Source organism: Cnephaeus nilssonii, assembly GCF_951640355.1.
Source record: "Cnephaeus nilssonii genome assembly, chromosome: 4".
NCBI classification, from domain to species: domain Eukaryota; kingdom Metazoa; phylum Chordata; class Mammalia; order Chiroptera; family Vespertilionidae; genus Cnephaeus; species Cnephaeus nilssonii.
In genome coordinates, this window is record NC_137075.1 from 87,542,684 (window position 1) to 87,564,192 (window position 21,509).

The following is a 21,509-nucleotide window of genomic DNA, read 5'->3' on the forward strand; positions in this document are numbered from 1 at the left end:
ACATTTATAACACTTCATAAAACAAAGATTTCTTGCTCCCTTCTTTTCCTGTCATATTAACATTTCTCTCTTTTGCCTACCAAATCTTAAGTTTGTAAATTTAGGACCTATTTTAAGTTTTTTTCATGTCTCACGGTACAATTAATAACTACGGTGCTAGCCCTAACCGGTTTGGCTCAGTGGATAGAGCGTCGGCCTGTGGACTGAAAGGTCCCAGGTTCGATTCCGGTCAAGGGCATGTACCTTGGTTGCGGGCACATTCCCAGTAGAGGGTGTGCAGGAGGCAGCTGATCGATGTTTCTGACTCTCTGTCTCTCTCCCTTCCTCTCTGTAAAGAAATCAATAAAGTATTTAAAAAAAAAAAAAAACTACGGTGCTAGGAGTAGTTATATATTAGCAATGATATAATGCAGTATCCCCTCTATAGCAACTCACGGTTGTGTTGTATTTTAGTTTGTCATCTTGTGCATATTACCTTATTCCTCTCATTGATCTCTTGAGGTAAGTAGATAAGGAAGCTGAGCTTTGGAGATGTTATAAATAAATTGCCCCAGATGACATAGCTAGCAAATAGTTGAGATGGGATTAGAATCCAAGGCTTCTGATGCACTTACAGGTTCAGTGTACTTCTGTGACAAGCAATTGATGGACTCTGCTTGAACACTGACAGTTTTCTAGAAAGTTTATTTCTTACACTGACCCTAAATATATTACTGTAACTTCTACCTGTTGACTCTAGATCTACTTTCATGATACAACACATCATAAATTATCCTCTCTCTCTTTTACATTGTGTTCCTACACTTATTTAAAGATGATCCTCTTGTCTTCTTTCCCAGCCTTCTTTACCCACTCTGCTCTGCCATCACATAAACTCAGATTCTTTTCTTTTCACACTAACATTGATTCCAGCCTACTCCTACTTTATTGCTCACTGTCTTTTGAAGGGCTTTTGGTTCATCAAGTCTCCTTCAGAGGTAGAGGACCATAGACCTAGTTCCCACTTCATTATAAATAATATTCTAAATTACCATTTTTTGGTCAGCACTCACGGGTATGATTGTAAGTATAGCTTAGTGAATTTGTTCAAAGTAGATGCACCCATGTTATTACTACTCAGATCAAGAAATGGAAATTCTAGTGTATGAGATGTCCCCCTCATGTCCCTTCCCATTTTCTCTTTTTACACCACAGATTAGCTTTGTCTGGTTTTGAATTTTATATAAATGGAATCATACTGTATGTACTCTTTTGAGTGGCATCTTTCACATGACATTATATTATTGTGAGATTCATCCATGTTGTGTGTAGCTGTAGTTTGTTCATTCTCATTCCTGTACAATATTTTATTGTATGAATATACCACAGTCTATTTATCCATTCTGATATTGATGGTCATTTAAGTTTTTTTATTATTATGAAAATACTGCTATGTGTCTTTTGGTGCTATATGTCTCACCTTAGATGCATACACATATGTGTGTGGGTGTTTTAATTTTGTTTAGATATATACCAAGGATTGGAATTGCTTGATCATGGGTGGGTATATGTTCTGCTTTGATAGATCTTGTCAAACAGTTTTCCAAAGTGGTTGTTTTAATTTATATTCTCACCAGCAGTGATTCTGTGTTCCAGTTTTTTTGCATCCTCATCAATATTTAGTATTGTTAAACTTTTAAATTTTAGCCATCTTGATGGATGTTTAATGGTATTGTAATATGGCTGGAGATTTTACTTATGATAAATTTCACATCTTTATTAGAGCCTAGAGTGCAGCTGTAGAGACATTTATCTTTTGATTCATCTAATAGTTTTGGTACAACTTCGTCACTTTGCTTTTCTTTGTCCTTATGGTCAGGAGATGAAATTTTCTGAATTCTCAGTTGTGCTGAATGAAGCCTAAAAGCAAGCAGGTGTGACAGTTCATTTCACTGTTGCCTCATCCTTCTAGCAATTCTATCATTCTTTTGTTGTCTTTGCATTTCAATCTTCTTTGGCATAGTTGGGGATAATTAATAAGTAATGATGAGTATTAATGAATTCTAAGATAAGGAAATCACAAAATGTTTCAAGATCTAGAAAAAAATAAAAATCACTTAAGATCTAACATCTTAGATTTGTGAAAGGATCCAATGGACCCATATGGTAATTGCAAGATAATTTAAATTTTGTTCTTTTTTTAAAAAAATATATTTGTTATTGATTTTTTTAAGAGAGGAAGGGAGAGGGATAGAGAGTTAGAAACATCGATGAGAGAGAAACATCGATCAGCTGCCTCCTGCACACCTCCCACTGGGGATGTGCCCGCAACCAAGGTACATGCCCTTGACCGGAATCGAACCTGGGACCTTTCAGTCCACAGGCCGACACTCTATCCACTGAGCCAAACCGGTTAGGGCTTGTTCTGTTTTTTAAAAAGTTAATTTTCTCTTTGATCCCTGGAAGGCTGGTAAGAAAAAAGTCACAAAAACCCTGGCTGGCATGGCTCACTGGTTAGAGCATTGGCCTGCACACCAGAGAGTCTTGGGTTTGATTCCCATCGAAGGACACGTACCTGGGTTGTAGGTTCAATTCCCGCCCCCAGTCTGGGCATGTGTGGGAGGCAACCAATCGATGTGTCTCTCTCACATCAATGTTTCTCTTCCCCTCCCCCGTTCCCCCCCACTTCCCCTCTTCTACTCCTCTCCCTTTCACTCCCCTCCCTTCCACTCTCTAAAAATCAGTGGAAAAAATATCCTCACTCCTTAGGTGAGTATTGAAAAGAAAAGAAAAGAAATCACGAAATATTAATCTCTGCAAATAGAACTGTTAAAAAAACAACCCTCAAAAACTACAATTGGATCCAGTGAACTCCAGGTGTCTTTTGATAAATAGAAATTCTTGATTTTAATTTAGTTGTAATGTATTTAGTTGTAATTTTAATGTATTGATCTTTGCTTCCTTTATGTTTAGTGCTTTTTTGTGTCCTGTTTAAGAAATCTTTGTTCAGTCCAAAGCCGTAAATACATTATCCTACTTTATCTTCTTTCTTTTATTGTTTTACCTTTTATTTTAAAATTAATCTGTATAGAATTGGCTTTTTTGTTAATATATGGTATGAGGTAGGGGTCAAAATTCTCATAAGTAATGATATGTGTAGATTTGTTTCTGGACTCTACCTTTGGTTTATTTTTATGTCCTTGCACCAAGTGTCACATGGTTTTAATTACTGTAGCTTTATAATAAACCTTAATATCTTTTAGTTACTTCCTCCGATTCTATTTCTAGACCAGAGGTTGGCAGACTTTTTCTGTGAAGGACCACATGGTAAATATTTTTATGCTTTGCAGACCACGTTTGGTCTCTCACAAATATTTTTCTAGCCCACCTGGCTAGTGTTGCCTAGTGGTTGAGATTCAGCCCATGAACCAAGAAGTTACTGGTTTGATTCCTGGTCAGGGCACATGCCCAGGTTACAGGCTCCATCCCCAGTAAGGGGGGTGCAGGAGGCAGCCAATTAATGATGTTTCTCTCTCATTCATGTTTCTATCTCTCTATCCCTCTCCATTCCCCTCCCTCTAAAATCAATACAAATATATTTTTAAAAAATTTTTTCTAACCCTGGCTGGTGTGATTCAGTTGATTGGGGCGTCATCCCTTGCACCAAAGGTTGCTGGTTCGATTCCTAGTCAGGGCACATGCCCAGGTTTCAGGCTCGGTCCCAGTTCCCGGTAGGGAGAATGTAGGAGGCAGCTGATTGATGTTTCTTTCTGTCTCTCACCCTCTCCCTTTTTCTCTCTCTAAAAAATCAATTTAAAAATTTAAGTATGTTTTTCTTTCTTTTCTATTTCTTTTTAACCTTTAAAAATCTAAAAAGGTAATTATTAATTGGATTTGACCCATGGGACATAGTTGGCTGACCCTTGATTTAGATTGTCTTGACTATTCTTGGTCCTTTCTGTTTCCCATATAATGCTTAGAATCAGCTTATCAGTTTTTAAAAACCTGCTGGAATTTTATGGGCATTGTACAGAATCTATTGACCATTTTGAGGAAGAACTGATATCTTTATAATATCAAGACTTCTGATTAGTCCCATCCACTTTTTGATTGGCTTTAATACTGGAATTGCGAACCTCTTCCATTCTGTAGCTGTCACACTAAGATGAGCAAGGGACTACTAAAGAAGCTTTTCTTTATGCTTCCATTTGTCATGGTTGTTCCTCTTTATAGTGTTTACTTCTTTTCTGGGTATTTTGATTTTAGGGTCTTGGATATACCTATTAGAAAATAGGCATTATTTTATATGAAAACTAAAAGGGAATTTGATTTGAGAATTTAATATGTTGTAATTCCCGTGGTCTGCTGATTTGAGTATGTTTATGTAAACATGGTGATAATCAGATAATAACTTGTTTAATGGTATTTGTAATTTTACATACTTTGTAAGTTTTCATACCCAATTTGGAGTATTTTTAATATCAAATTTTGAAGTCTTTATACCTAGTTCTAATGGTTTCATACCTAGTTTTAGGGTTTTTATTTTTTTAAAGGTTTCTGAAATACTTAACTGCACAAACAAAAATTTTCTGAATATTTAAACCTCAAATATTTGTTTATTTTTTTCATCTAACCAATGTGCAATGCATGTGTTTTGTGTGATTGTATTTAGTGAATAGATACTATGTTTGTTCTTTATTTCAAATACATGCTTTTGTATGTTAAAAAGTCATAGTATTTAATTGTATTGGTGTAAAATTTGCTTTATTTTGTACATATTTTTAACATGAGTATCTCTTAATATATTTATTTCAAAAGCCTAAAAATTCTTTACTTTTATAAATCTAAAAGGTTTTGATAGTTTTATGATTTCATAACATCCTTGAACTTTGAAAATATGAAAGTGCACTATTGATAAATAATTGCCGTTTCTATGTAGTGTTGAAGATATATTTCAATTTGTTTAACATTTTCTGATTCCCAAAATAAAAATAAAATGATGACCCTTGGCTGTTGATCAGCAATTTAATCTGAAAGCAAAGCATGCTACTTTTTCATGGCATCTGCATATTATATGTGTAGGCATGAAGCTTGCAGAACTTTTCTGCCATGTTCTCTTCCTTCTTAGCTACACACATTTAGTGCTTCCGCTTCCTTTATCCTTTCCTTTATTCTTTATATATGCTCTTCTCTTTGTCTGGAATCCCTTTCCTGTCACTTTTGCTTTACTAATTCCTGTTTTTCCTGCCCCCAGGGTTGCACTTCAATAATTGAGTGCACTTCAGTAATATGTTGAGATCCTTCAATGAGTCATACAATGGGGATACACCTCAGTGAGCAAGACCAAAATGTCCCAGATTTATTAAATTTTGTTCTAATTGTTGATTTACTTGTCGTACTCTTCCTATGGACTCTGAACTCTCTGAGCTTTATTTCAGCACTAACACAATACCTGACAATAAGTGTTCCTTATCCCAATATGTCTCAGTTATGGATAAAATTCTCAAGGCATTCATAATTTAGTTAGGAAGGCAGTTTATTCATATTCAGAAATTGATTTTAATATAAGATAATGTGTTGACAGGCTCTTTAATGACTCTTGTACATTGTAGAGGATAGTCTTGTCACTTATATGAACTAATAATTACTGAATTGAATACAAAGCAGGGGATTTTATACAATTTTAATGATTTAAGATGTCATTCCAGGTACTTTGAATTAACAAATACAACTTAAAGAAAAGGAACCAAACCATCATAAGCTCTGAAACCGTATTCTTTTTGCTCTTTGTAAATGTGTGGTCTTCATTCTTAGCATTTGGATGCATCTTTTGACAAGTCTCCTTTTCCCTTTGCCCAACAATAGCTGTGCCAAGCCTTCACTTGGATAGACCCCTAGTGCTGCTTTCTCTATCTTAGCAAACATTTTATTTTCTTTATAGCTTTAATTTAGATTCCTTTCAGGCCAAGTAAAACTCAGCTTCCTACCTTTATCTTTCCTTCACCTTACTATCCTCATCTTCTTTCTTACAACTCACAAGAAGACTTTCTCCTGGTTAGGGCTAATCATGTCTCTGTGCTCTCAAAAGAATTACATTTTACATTTTATCAAAGTGATGCATACACATAGTCTGAAAGAAAATTAACCATCCACTATTTAAAGCCACCTAGATGTGTTTCCTAATATCATCTTTCATTCTTTAGCTGTTTCTTTTGGTAGTTATTTTTATATCATTGACGAATATGCTGCTACTTTCTTGACTTACACTTTTTAGGTATTATATATTTACTTCCTGTTCTGATAAAGGTTTATTAGTTCTTATACTACTCTCTAACCCCATCTGCTCAATATGTTTATATCACTATTTTGATACATCAGTAAACAATGTTTTTTTGTTGTAGAGGTAAGCAGTGTGCTGTGATTACATTTTCTTTAATGTAATAACTTTTTTTAGAATTTCCAGTTATCTTTCTTCTTGCAAAATCTTTAAAATAATCCTTCAACCCCAGTCCCCAAAACACCTATTACTCTTGAGGAGATCTCTCTCCCAAATTCATGCATTCTCTTGCTTTTGCCTAGGCTGGTTGGCTGGTTGGTTGCTCTCAAGATCTGCCATATAGCTGTTGCTCTCATATTTCCCTTGACTATCCTCCTGGATTTGGATACACTGTTTATTGAATCTCATGGCTTCCTGTTTGTGGGTTAGTGCTTCCTTTTCCTTGAGTGCATGCTCAAATAATTTACTAAGAAACTGTATATTGAGGGTAAATTTTCTGAGTCCTTGCATGTCTGCAAATGTCTTTATTTTAACCTCACATGTGATAATGCTTTGGATATGGAATTTGAAGTTGAACATAATTATTCCTCAAGGTTTTTAGGTCATTGTTCTTTTTCCTTCTGCCACCTAGTACAGCTGTTGTGCTGCTGCTCCAATTCTTTTCCTTTTTAGATGACTTTTCCCTACTGCCAGAAACTTTATTTTATTTCTGGTACTCTAATTTTTTTAAACTCTCACCCGAGGATATATTTTTATTGACTTTAGAGAGAGGGCAACGGAAAGGGAGAAAGAGAAACATCAATGTGAGAAACATCAATTGGTTGCCTCCCTCATGCACCCTGACTGGTGATCAAACCCACAACCTGGATATGCGCCCTGACCAGGAATCAAACCCACGACCTTTCAATGTATGGGACAGTGCTCCAACCAACTGAGCCACACCGGCCAGGATTTATTCCTGGTATTCTAAAATTTTAGTGGTTTTGTTGTTGTTGTTGCTTTGTTTTGTTAATTATACTGGATACTGAGTGAACTGGGCCCTTACGGTGTGGAGATTAGAATCTCCTTAACTCTGGGAAATTTCTTTGTGCTATTTCTTCTTTAATTTTTTTTTTCTTGTTTTCTGTTTTTGGAACTCGTTAGTAGGATTTTGGATCCTGCTGGATTGATAATATTTGTCTCTTTTTTTCTCTCATTTTGTTGCATTTTCTGAGGTACTTTTAATCATTTTATTGCACTTTTTTATTTTGAGAATTAAAACATTTTCTGCAGTTCTTCTGGTTCTGATCCCTTTTACATATAGCTATTTTTTCTTGATTTGTAGATACTCTCTGAAGATACCAATTTAGGAGTGGGTTTTTTTTTGTTTGTTTTTTCTGTTCTGTTTTGTGTGTGTTTGTTTTGTTTTGTTTTGTTTTTTGCATTATCTCTGTTTTCTCCAGATTTGTGTACTGTTTATCTTTGGTCTCTTTCATTTTGGAGACATTCCTCAAATATCTAGTGATCTTTGGTTGTCCATTTCTCTTTGAGAGTGGGAGACACTAATAAGCTGATTGGGAGCTCTAGGGCAGGGGAGCTTACCAACTGTTAGGCTTTGCTTTAGGTGATAGGACAAAAAACTGCTAATGCTAGCGGACCCTCCAATTCAAGAATTTACAGATATTCAGCCTAGGAAAAGGCTGGTTGGTGGATCTGAATGTAGATTTTAATTTATATGTTTTTAGGGTTGGTCAAGCAAGAAGTCTTATTTTTGTCCTCCTCAGCATCTCTGGTAACTGAGAATCCTGACCCTCTCTGGGGTTTTATAGGCAAGCCAGCCCCACCTTCTGTTACCAGCACTCTAAACTGTAGCTTTTTCCTGCTCCATATGCTACCACTCATGTGTGTGCTTTCTTTCAGAATTTTAAAACAAAATTCTCATCTGCTGGTGGCCCCTTTTCTGTTTTTAGTGGGTTTATATACTTTTAAATTGTTATGTCTATAAAGTGTCAACTTGGCTAGGCTGAAGTATGTTTCCCGGAGTTCCTTTTTTTTATATATTTCTGATTAGGAGATTTTTGCACCTAACATGAAATATTCCCGGAAAACCAAAAACATTCTAACGGTTTTCCCAGAAAAGGATATAAAGTCCCCCACCCCCTTTTTTTGTTTGTTTTGGGGATATCTTCATTCTTCTAACTGATTCATACTCCCTCTTTGATATTCTGTAACAAATAGAAAAGTAACTATTATTACTGTATCTTATTTTTGATGATAAAGAAGAAAAATTAACCAAACATATTTGACTAATATATATGTATATATTTAAGCATATAATATCAAATTAAGAAAGAAATACTCATATCTATCATAGTCCTTATTTCTGCAATTGGTCATGTGATCATAGTTGGTTTTTATAACTACCCTTTTCATATTCCCTTTGCTCTCAGCAAGTACCTCAGCTGGTCCTGGTTTCTTGCCTAGTGGGTGACCCAAATATTCATTCTTTGAAGGTCTGGGCTATTTGCAGTCTGCCTAACTTGTGTTACTGTAGTTTTCCACTGACTTTAATCACAGGACATGGAAGTACTACAGTGTCCTAGAGGATCTGTATTCCAGACACATTCCTCCTTACCCTCATTGTATAATAGTAACCCAATTTTGCCTTGAAAGTCAGGATCAAAATCCCCCTCTACCCACCCCCCACCCCCGCCCCCAGCCAGTTTAGTAACTCTTTTCTTTGCCTATTGACTCAGAACCCAAAGTGGCCAGGTGGCAGTCTCAACTTGAGTTTAGTAGAGTCATTGTTGTGTCATTGTGTTGATGGAAGCATTCCTCCCTTTGAAACTAAGGCTTCTAGACCAGCAAAACCAATGTCACAGGGATAGGAAGTAAATATTTTGCTGAAACTGAATTTATTACTCTTCATTGATTTCCCAAATAAATGAAAAACAAAAACCTATTTCTCATAAAAGGCATCACTATCCACTCAGTCACCTAAGCCAGAAACTTTGGAATCATTCTAAATTCTTCCCTTTCCGTTATCATTTAAATCCCACCTATTAGAAAGTTCTGTCTGTTTTAGGGAGCATTTGAGATCTTGCTTCCTGACAATTGTCATCAATTTGGCTCAAATCTTATAGAAAAATATTTTTTTCAATCTTATATGTTGTAGCTTCCTTCACATCTCTCACTTGTATCTCCTCCTCTTCGTCCTCATATCAGTCATCGCCTTAGAACAGGAGACTTCACCTTCACTTTCCCAAATTGTAGAAACAATCTACAATAGGCTTTTCCCACCTATTCATCTGCAACTTTTCTACTAGAGCAATCTTTTTTTAAAAAAATCAGACCACATTTAGTGGCTCTAAGTGCTTATTAGGCAATTCCCAATTCTTACCCAGCCAAATTAATTCATCTGTTGTAACAGAAATCCAAAGTCACATGGCTTTAACAAGTGAGAAGTTTTTTTCCCCTCTCTGGACTTATGTGATGGCTCTACAGTATCAGGAATCCAGGTTCCTTCTGGTTTGTTATTTCAACATTCCTTACTATGTTGTCCTCAGCTACATGGGCCAAGATAATTTCACTACCGTGTCAGAGCTAGCATGAAAAGGGAAATGGTGAAGGAGGAAAATGTGCCCTTTAAGGATACAACCCAGAAGGATGTGTAAATCATTTTCATTCTCAGCCCATTGCCCAGAACATGACTAGAAGTTCTAGCTGCAAGAGAGTTTGGAAAAGTGACTCTTTAGTTTGGCTGGCCTTGTGTCCAGCTACAAGTGAAGAAGCTCAATTATTGTAGAAAAGGGGGGGGGGGGGGGATGGATATTGGAGGAGCACCAGGAGTGTCTGCCATAAAAGGTAGTCAAAGTCTTCTGGACATTGACTCTTGCCTGCCTTTTTACCTTATCTCTTAATACACTGCTTTCCTCCTCCTTCCCCCGCACTCCCTGACTCTGGCTCCTCTTTGCTTCAGCCATGCTGCACTGTTTGCATTTCCATACATGCTATGCTGGTATGTGTTTCTCTGCCTTTCCTCAGAATACTTCCTTAGCCTGAGATGCCCTTGCCTCTCACTCCTCTCATCTCCAACCTACTCTGTTAGCCTGATCTGAGAGAATTTGTCTTTCAAGACTTAATTTAAGCATTTATTGAATAGTACCCCACCACTACCCTGGTAGAATTGACAATTCTTCCCTCTGCCGCCGTTATTATATTCAGGCAGACTTTAGTTATTGCACTTTTAAGCACTTATTTACATTTATATTCTGTTTCTCCTTGATTGCAAACCCTTTGGGGACACAGATGACATCTTACTCATATAGCCCTTGAATGTAGTGTAGTACCTGATAGGGGATGTGCATTAAAAATGTGCACTAAATATTTATTGAATCCATGAGTGGGTCCATAGCAAAAACGTCTCTGTCCAGACTTTAAAATGTCAGGACACACTCTGAAAATATGGTTGGCTGCTGTTTTTTTAAAACTTTTGTCAATCAGTTAAAATCATAATGCTAGCTCCAACACTATTTATCAACATCCTCTATTATCTTGTTGATTGTTTCATAGTGTTTAGTGATATTTTAATTCTAAAAGTACTCTTGAAGATAGCTTGGGAATTTTTTTTTTTTTCGTTAAAATTAGTGGGCTTTTCTGTCTACTAAGGCACAGCGTTTATAATTGTGGTTTTTTTTTTCTTGTTTTTTTTTAACGGTTCAGTACATCAGTGACTTGCTGCAGGAGATGTGTCGAAGTGAATTAGATAAAATGACATGATTTCCAAAGCCTGTCCTAAGGCCTTCAGAGTACTGCCACTTTAGCATGCTGGTTCTAAGATATAGATATCTCAGGATTTGTTTAATGACTGAAAGAGTCATTGTTGTAAACAAATTCTAAGGCAAGATTGCCTTAAATATTCTTACATGGAGAATTTTTTTCTGCTTTACTGTCTTGAGTAATATCTTTTGTTTTACTTGTAGATTTGATGGTCCTCGAAGATTTGAGGATTTAGGGTCAAGGTGTGAAGGACCGAGACCCAAAGGGCCTCGTTTTGAAGGAAATCGCCCCGATGGGCCAAGACCCAGATATGAAGGTCACCCAGCAGAGGGCACTAAAAGCAAATGGGGGATGATTCCCCGGGGGCCAGCATCTCAGTTTTATATTACCCCCAATACATCCCTAAGTCCTCGACAAAGTGGACCACAATGGAAAGGCCCCAAACCAGCTTTGGGACAGCAACATCAGCAGCAACCTAAGTCACAAGCAGAACCTCTTTCAGGAAACAAAGAACCGTTAGCAGACACCAATAGTAACCAGCAGAAGAATTTAAACATGCAATCAGCTGCATTATCCATTGGTGCAGATGTAAAGGATGCCAAGGCGGCTCAGGCAAATGAGAATCTAAGCGACTCTCAACAAGAGCCACCTAAAAGCGAAGTCTCGGAAGTGCCCATAGAGCCTTCTAAGTGGGACCAGAATTCTCAGAGTATGGAGACTCAAATGGACAAAACCCAAGCTGTTACTCAGCCTGTATCCCTTGCAAATAAACCTGTACCTACTCAATCTACTTTTCCCTCAGAAACAGGGGGGATGGAGGGAGGAGCAATATTAGCAACATCATCATCATTAAACGCAGATAATGATTTTAAACCTTTAGGTATTGGTCTGCCCCATTCAGAAAATAACCAAGATAAAGGGCTGCCTGGGCCAGATAACAGAGATAATAGGTTAGAAAGTAATCAAGGCAGCAGCTCATCTTACAGAGGTCCTGGGCAAAGCAGAATAGAAGACACACAGGATAAAGAACTAGTAAATAGAGGTCGAGGCCAGGTAATCAGCTGTGACCCAGGGTTGGTCAAGCAAGAAGACTTTCATGATAAGGTGATGGGTAGAAGAGAAGACAGTCGAGAGAAGATGAACAGAGGAGAAGGCAGTCGGGACAGAGGGTTGGTGAGACCAGGAAGCAGTCGGGAGAAAGTGCCAGGTGGTCTGCAAGGTAGCCAAGACAAGGGTAGAGCTGGCAGCCGAGAAAGGGGACCACCTCGGAGGGCTGGAAGTCAGGAGAGAGGACCCCCTCGAAGGGCTGGGAGTAGGGAGAGAGTACCACCTCGAAGAGCTGGGAGCAGGGAGAGGGGGCCACCACCTCGAGGGCCTGGCAGTCGGGAAAGGGGACTGGGAAGACCAGATTTTGGTCGTGACAGAGGTCCATTTAGACCAGAACCAGGAGATGGTGGGGAAAAAATGTATCCATATCACCGAGATGAGCCTCCTAGGGCTCCATGGAACCATGGAGAAGAGAGAGGGCATGAAGAGTTCCCACTAGATGGTAGAAATGCTCCAATGGAACGAGAAAGACTTGATGATTGGGATAGAGAGAGATACTGGAGAGAAAGTGAACGTGACTATCGAGATGATACATTAGATCCATATAACCGAGAGGACAGGTTCTCAGCACCACCATCTCGATCACATGATGGAGATAGACGAGGCCCTTGGTGGGATGATTGGGAGAGAGATCAGGATATGGATGAGGACTACAACAGGGAAATGGACAGGGACTTGGACAGGGATGTGGATCGGATTGGAAGACCCATGGATATGTATGATAGAAATTTGGATAATGAGTGGGACAGAGATTATGGGAGACCACTGGATGAACAAGAATCACAGTTCCGTGAACGGGATATTCCATCTCTTCCACCTTTACCACCCCTCCCACCTCTTCCACCTTTGGATAGATATCGGGATGATAGATGGAGAGAAGAAAGAAATCGAGACCATGGGTATGATCGAGATTTCCGTGATAGGGGTGAGTTGAGGATCCGAGAGTATCCAGAAAGAGGAGATACGTGGCGGGAAAAGCGAGATTATATTCCTGACAGAATGGACTGGGAAAGAGAACGGTTGTCAGACAGATGGTACCCATCTGATGTGGATAGACATTCCCCCATTGCGGAACACATGCCCTCCTCACATCATTCTTCTGAAATGATGGGGTCGGATGCAAATTTAGACTCTGACCAAGGCCTTGGAGGGGTAATGGTTCTCAGTCAGAGGCAGCACGAAATCATTTTGAAAGCTGCACAAGAACTGAAAATGCTTCGGTAAGTTGACTACTTAAGATCATTTCTTTTAGTCAAAGCCACATTCAGACTGCTTTTTAAAAATGTGATATATTTGAATGGAATTAATTTTACTTCAAGTTCTTATCACATAATTTTAATTACATCTCTGGTCATTCCGTGCTGTTTTAGGGTTAGGATAGGTCTTTAGGAACTGTGTTAATTATAAACTTGTGTTCTGAAATGTGAAAATTTGATGGCCATTCTTGGCTTTTATAGATGTGTTGCTGACATGCCATGCCTGTGCATGTTTCAAGTGTCAAACTTCAACTTTCTAGTGCTCTGGATTTCAGAGCTCATATGTAACATCCTGTTTTTCCCCAGGAGGCAGTTTGTTCTTCTGTATTAGATCTGATAGACATCATATTCATTAATCTTTGATATAACTTTGGAAAATGCTGTAAGGACTCATATTTTTCTCTGTTGAAGCTAAGAATGGTTTACCTGCAAGCATCCTCAGATTTGTCTAACCATTGATACTTTTGGGGATGTTTTATCTTTCATTATAATTAGAAGCTGATATCTCTACTTCAGGATGTTACTTATTTATACATATTCAAGTATTTTCTTTGTGAGGTGGAGAATAGAATTTGGATTTCTTAACTTACAGTCAACTTACTATGTATGTATAGGTATCTACATAATGCTTTCCATGTAGTAGCAAAAGCTAACATTTATTGTATGCTTATGATGTGCCAGGAACTGTACTAAGTGCTTTGTAGCTTTGTATAAATTGTTTCATCCTTAAACCAACTATATGCTAAGATAAGAATTTAGGCGTCATTGTCAGATTGTAAGTTTTTTTAGTAGTTTTGTAGGAATTAGCTGTGTTTTGAGAAAATAAATTAATGGTTAGTTTTTGATATATTACAATGTATTATGTTTCCTTCATTATTCAATTCTGGTCTATATTTGTGGTTTATACCAATTGAAATGATAACAAAAGCTTTCTATGAGGTTTAACTTTTCCAGATTATTAATGGTGTGGAAAGCATACCCTAGAATATTTAGCTACTATACAACTCACTTTTAAATTATAGATACCTTTAATTTAACAATCTGTGTGCTAGTTACTGTGCTAGTAATTTAGCATATATTATCTCAATCCTCCTATCTCAAATCCTCATATCTCAATGGCCTGTAAAGAATAAGTAGTATTATTCCCACTTCATAAATGACACTGAGGCTCAGAGAGTTTAAGTCCACTTGGCTAAAAAGTGGCAGATCCAGAATTCGAACATAGTCTGTCCAACTCTAAAATCTATTTTGTTTTTTGAGAACACCAAGCTGATTGGTGTTGCTAATCTGCCAAAGTTTCTTTCCTTTTCTTTTAAAAGTTTCCTTTTCCTTCCATTATCGCTTTGCAAAGAAATGCTGAATAAAAAGTGCTTCTTCATCATTCTTTTTTAAAAGCTCTTTCTAGGCAACAAAAACATAATTAAACAAAACATATGAAATGATGGATAAAAGTGGTCACAGTTGAATACAAGTAAGCTATGTTGTGTTGGTATAAAGTCATGATTTACACAAGGCATAAAATAATATTTTTATATACTTGACCCTTATTTTGTATCCATTTGGATCACTACATTTTACAAATGCAGGGAGAATATTGTAAAAGGTGGGGAGAGGTTACATGTGTTTAAGGTGGTCATTGTAAGGAAAAGGAAAAGGAATTTGACCAGACATTTAAAGAAAAACTTGAAGAGTTACATAATTACTCTTTAGGAATATAAAGTGTTGTTTTCAAAGGTGTAGACTGACCATTGTTATCACCATATACAGCAGAGGCCATTAACTAAAATACCCACAAGAAACTGACAGGTAACAAAAGTGAGTGAAAGTGGCAAAAGGTCTTTGTCTAAAGTGGACAGCCACTACTCCACTCAGCTAATTGTTGGCATGTGGGGAATGTAGGCCCATTGTTACCAAATCACTTTAACATTTGAATTTCTATATGAAATATTTTGCTTTGTAAATAAGGGCAACTAATTCAGATTTTGAAAACGGATGTGAACACCAAATTCAAAAAAACCTTTCCAGGCCATATTTGGTCCATTGGCCACCGTTTTGCAAGCTCTGCTCTAAATAAAGAATATTGAACAAAATAAGTGGCAAGAGAGCTTTTGATTGGATGAAAGAAAAACATGACAAGTAAATGAAATATTAGAATAGACTAATGAGGTGCAGGTTGTAGCATCTGTCCTTGAAGATCTTCAATAATTTATAATTATTTATAGGTCGTAGATGTCTGATCAGTTAGCTACATCAAGGCAAGAGAGTGGTGTTACCTGGAGGTGCTCTGTGAGCACTGTAGAGGGTTTTAGAACAAGATTTTTAGGTCTCTTTGTTCTTCTCTATTAATTGTAGTCATTTAGTAATGGAGTAGACATGCCTTATGTACAATGGCAATTTTATTTGTTTACAGGGAACAGAAAGAACAGCTTCAAAAGATGAAAGACTTTGGGTCTGAGCCACAGATGCCTGACCACCTACCACCCCAGGATTCAAGATTGCAGAATACACCTTCAAGACCTGGAATGTATCTGGTATGGGAAAATATGTGCTCAGAAAATGCAGTGGTTCCTACTTTGTATGTTTGTCCTTTAATCTTTTGATATATGAAGCAAGTATAAATTTTCTCTATAAAAAGTATAAATTTTGTTCAGCCTGTGTGGCTCAATGGTTGAGCATCGACCTGTGAATTAGGAGGTCATGGTTCGATTCCCTGTCAGGGCTTATGCCTGGTTTGCAGGCTCCATCCTCAATAGAGGGCATGCAGGAGGCAGCCAATCAATTATTCTCTCTCATCATTGATGTTTCTCTCTCTCTCTCTCTCTCTCTCTCTCTCTCTCTCTCTCTCTCTCTCTCTCTCTCTCTCTTTCTCTTTCCCTCTTTCTCTCCCTTCCTCTCTGAAATAAATAAAAATAATATATTTTTTTAATGTAAATTTTTGGAAAGGTAAAAAGCTAATAGTAATTGACTTTTGAAAATCTTAAAAGTATGGTCTTTTTCCCCAGGTTTTGATAAGTACGCCAAGCACACATGAACTTTATGGCTTATGTTCACAAATTGTCGAATTTTTCTAATAGTTGTTTTTGTTCAAATAGTCCTGTTTTTCATCTGGGCAGTGCAAGGGCTCCCCTTGAGCCCTGCTCATGTGAGCCTTATAGTCTCCCCATCTCTTCAAGCTACTTGTCCTTCAGCTAGGGAAAGGACCAAACATCATGCTCCAGTTCGTGTGGTAAAGAGGTGATTTAAGTTCAAGACTTGTGTAAGTTGTTTTACCTTTTAACAACACAATAAGAGAGAGAAAAACACGAATCATTTCACCAAATTAACTCTTTTCGTTTCTCAATGCTCCTTTTTATCCTCGTCTAACACATAGCACTCATACATAGTTGTTGGCATAAACCACCATCATGATGTTGACTCCTCAAATTGTATCTCATGACCTATGTATGCATCCATCTGCCTATAGAGTTTCTCTCTGTGGACATGTCTCCTGTCAAATTCAGCATATTCAAAATGGGGCTCATTATCATCCTCATCAAACTTGTGTTTTCTCCTCACCATCACCTAGTCAGCCTATATCCTACCTTTCCATATTCAGTCATGCTATTGATTGATTTTACCTTTTTAATATTGCTCAAATATTCCAGCCTTCACTCCCTACAACCTTATTCTAGCCTTCATCAGTTTTTGCCTAGATTATTGCAGAAACATCGTAATTCATCTGTCTCCATCTTACTATCCTCTGGTCCATTCTCCATTTTGCTGTCAGAGAGATTATTTTATTTTTTGAATCAAAGTTTGAGGTATAATTTACATATAATAACATACTCATTTTAAGCCTACAGTTTAAGTTTTAACAAATATATACCAAAAGATAAAAAAAAAAATTTCCACACCCTAAAAAGTTCTCTCATGCCCCTTTTTAGTCAGGACTACCCCTACACTCCACTTTAGGCAGCACTACACCACTGATGTGACCTCTGGCCAAAATGCACATTTTAAAACAAATCTCATCGTGTCGCACTCTGACTTTAAAACTCTTCAGTATTCCCCATTTCTTTCAGAATAAAATCTAAATTCGTTTGCATGACTTTTTTTTTCTCTTTCAATTTTTATTATGTATCAACAGTTTCTAAGATATAAATAGTCATTAGGTTATTTGTACCTAATTGATGGGTGTTTCTTTTGGTCATGAAAAATATTCTGGGACAGTAAAAAATCAGCATATAGTAAGAAAATTTAGAAGCTTCTGTCCTACAGTCTTTTACCCCTTGTTTCATTTTCTTAAGTCAAAGGTATTCTATATCAGTGATTGCTTAATTTTAGAGTACAAAATAATCCCCTGAGGACATTGTTAGAATATAGATTCCCAGGTGCAACCCTAGTAGATACAAACACAGTATTGCTGGGATGAGACCCAGGAATATACAATTGAACAAACAAGTAGTTCTAACGTTTGAATGATTTTTTATGTTCTTCCTGAGTTGGCCAGATCTCTGCTTACCATTTTATAATTCTTTGAAAATGCCAGGCTCTTCTCCATGTCTTTTTACATGGATGTGGTTCTATAAACCTAGAGTTTATTTTCTTTCCTACTTCCCTTCCACCTAGTTAATTCTTGTTCATCTTTTAGAACTCAGCTCTATATCTTCTCTTCCACTTGTGTACGACAATTGTCCTCATATGCACCCCTGTAACATCTTGTATGGGCCTCTGTCATAGTCATTATATTGTATTTTGATAGTTTTCTTGTCCATTTTTCCTCCTAAACTGAGCTCATAAGGATAGGGACTATGTCTTTTATCTTTGTATCTCTTAGCAAATAGTAAAAACTCTCTAGATTATAGATCTACTAGATTATAGATCCACATTTTTGTTCTGTTCACTGAAGTCATTAAACATTTTTATATTGCTACATGCTTTATTATTTTTGATGCATAATTTATTAAAAATTCCATTTCTATTGGACAGTTGTTTCTAAGCTTTCACTTTTACTAATAAAACTATAATGAGCCCTGACCGGTTTGGCTCAGTGGATAGAGCGTCGGCCTGCGGACTGAAGGGTCCCAGGTTCGATTTCGGTCAAGGGCATGTACCTTGGTTGCAGGCACATCCCCGGTACGGGGTGTGCAGGAGGCAGCTGATCGATGTTTCTCTCTCATCGATGTTTCTAACTCTCTCTCCCTCTCCCTTCCTCTCTGTAAAAAATCAATAAAATATATTTTTTTAAAAAACAAAACAAACAAAAAAAACTATAATGAATGTCTTTGTATCAAGTTCTTATTTTAGATAACTTCTTAAAAGTATTTTAAACTCCCAAAGTGGAATACTTCAGTTAAAGAATAAGGACATTTAAAAATATATATTTTTTAGATTTTAGAGAGAGGGGTAGGGAGAGGGATAGAGAGATAGAAACATTGATGAATGAGAGAGACATTGATCGGCTGCCTCCTGCACACCCCCTACTGGGGTTTGAGCCCGTAATCCTGGTATGTGACCTTATCAGGATTCAAACCGGGGACCTCTTGATTCATGGGTTGATGCTCAACCACTGAACCACACTGACCAGGCTGGAAGAAGGACATTTTTATTGTATTTTGTTGTTGTTGTTAATCTTCACCTGAGGATATTTTCCCGTTGATTTTTAGAGAGAGTAGAAGGGAGGGGGAGAGAGAAACATCGATACGAGAGAGACACATCTATTGGTTGCTTCCCATGCACCCTGACCAAGGCCAGGGATTGAGACTGCAACTGAGGTACATGGCCCTTGATCTGAATCGAACGCAGGACCCTCAGTCCGTGGGCTGCCGCTCTGTCCACTGAGCTAAACTGGGTAGGGCAAGGACATTTTTAATGATTCTTGTAATATAGACAGTGGCTCTCTGAAACAGTTGTATAACATCTGTGCTGTAGCCTTGCAAGCATCACTTACTTAATGTATTTGGTAGATATAATAGTTTTAATAAAATATTTTAATATGCATTTTGATAATTAGTGAACATTAATATTTTTCCATATTTGTTCATTTTATTTCTTCTTGTAAAAGTTCTATTTTTGCTCTTTACCAATTTACCTGTTTGATTCTTAAGGCTTTCTTACCAATTTATATCATCCTTAATATAATATAGATATTAATCCTTTCTCATATAAATACTATAGGGTGTTTTGTTTTCTACAAATATATGTAGTGCTTTCACTATATAGTATGAAAAAAAACACACTTTTTGTTTTATTTGTAGACATGGTCCCAGGAATTCTTAACATATTTAAAACATATCTGGATAGCTGTACTACAGACATAATAGCTTTGTCCTACATAGGCATTTTCTTTTTCTTCTTTTTTTTTTGTTTTGTTTTGTTGTTAAACCTCACCCGAATATGTTTTTCCATTGATTTTTAGAGAGTGGAAGGGAGAGGGAGAGACACAGAGAAACAGCAATTTGAGAGAGAGAAATCAATCAGTTGCCTCCCACATTGGGGATTGAGCCTGCAACTAGGTACGTGCCCTTGACCAGACTCGAACCTGAGACCCTTCATTCCACAGGCCAACACTCTATCCACTGAGCCAAACCAGCTAGGGCTACATAGGCATTTTCTTAACAGTTTCAAGGGTCACGACCTAAAGTTACCTTTAGGTAATCATCATTTGTCTTTAATTCTAGCCTATAGTGGCCTCTCGTTAAATAATATTTTTTACATATTAGCCAAATCCATTTTGTTACCCAGAAAGTTTGTTTTTAAAGCATAACCTACATATGAGTAAATACATAAGTTGTGTATTGTTGGCTTTTCCAGGTCTAACATAGTTTGCAAAAATGAAAATTTGACCATTGGGTTTCGGTACTGAGTAAATAGGACCTATTTGCCAAGAGGTTCTACTATCTCCTTAATATACATTTCTATTGGCATTTGGTGATTACTTTGGGAAAATGCATGTAAACATTACACACACACAACAGTAGCCCTCTTTCTTGGACCGCTTACTAAATTTTCGTTTGGTTTCTTTGTTTTATTGTTTTCTAGTGCTCATGTTGTGTATTGGTACCAGCCTTACACAAACTGCTGCTGTCAATCAGATAACTGAATAGAAGTGAGGAGGCTAGCTAGAGTTTGTTTCTTTCACTGGAAATTCACTATTTTTTGGAGGAGATAGGTCACCAGAGTGGGAAGATAGATTATAGCGGAAGTTCTTAACTAGGTGGTGAACATCAGAATTACTCATGGAGGTTTGGTTAGTTTGTTTTTTAAACTAATGCCACGACCTCACCCACAGAACTTCAGTAGGTTTTGGGTGTGCCTGGGATATTTGTATCTAAGTACCTAGCACGCTGATTTTTCTGGAAGTAGAAGAAAGAGAAGGTGGTACATTAGGGAGGGGTAATAGTGTTGAGGGCAATATTTTTCTTCATTTTTTTAACCACTAATTGAGGTTTTGTTTACATAACCATATAATTTGCCCATTTTAAGTATGTAATTTACTGATTTTTAGTACATTTACTGAGTTGTGCAACCATCACTATGATCCCGTTTTAGAACATTTTCAACACCCTAGTAAGATCCTTTGTGCCAATTTGAAATTCTAATTCCCATTCCTACCCTAAGTCTTAGGCAGCAATTAATTCACTTTCTGTCTCTATAGATTTGCCTTTCTAGGTATGTCATTTAAATGGAATTATACAATATGTGATCTTTTGTAACTGGCTTGTTAGCTAATGTTTTTAAAATTCATCCATGTTGTAGCATCAATCAGTACTTCTTTTTATTACCAAGTAATACTATATAGTATGGATATACCATGTTGTGTTGATCCAGTCACCAGTTGACCAGTTGATGGACATTTGGGTTATTGAATAATCCTGTAAATATTTGTGTGCAAGTCTTTGGGTGACATGTTTTTCTTGGATAGATACCTAGGAATGAAATTGCTGAGTTTATGGTATATTTATGTTTAACTTTTTGAGAAGCTGTTAAACCATTTCCCAAAGTGGCCGCACCATATTACATTCCCACTAGCAATCTAAGAGGGTTCTTATTTTCTACATCCTTGCCATCGTTTGTTATTATTATCTGTGTTATCAACTATAGCCATTCTACTGGGTATGAAATAGTATCTCATTATGATTTAAATTTGCATT

The 21,509-nt window shown here is 37.1% G+C and overlaps 1 protein-coding gene across 3 annotated transcripts in view; it reads left to right on the forward strand.

Annotated features, from left to right (window-relative positions):
- YLPM1 (YLP motif containing 1) overlaps positions 1-21,509 on the forward strand; it is a 66,681-nt gene that overhangs the window by 20,299 nt on the left and 24,873 nt on the right. For 2 of the 3 annotated variants that reach the window (XR_013813463.1, XM_079769893.1), the window contains exons 5-6: positions 11,218-13,341; positions 15,788-15,908. Coding sequence is in view for 2 of the 3 variants with exons in the window: in XM_079769893.1 (XP_079626019.1) it covers positions 11,218-13,341; positions 15,788-15,908 (2,245 nt within the window). In the remaining variant the exon portion in view is untranslated. The remainder of the gene's footprint in view (positions 1-11,217; positions 13,342-15,787; positions 15,909-21,509) is intronic. The other variant, XM_079769894.1, reaches the window with a different exon arrangement.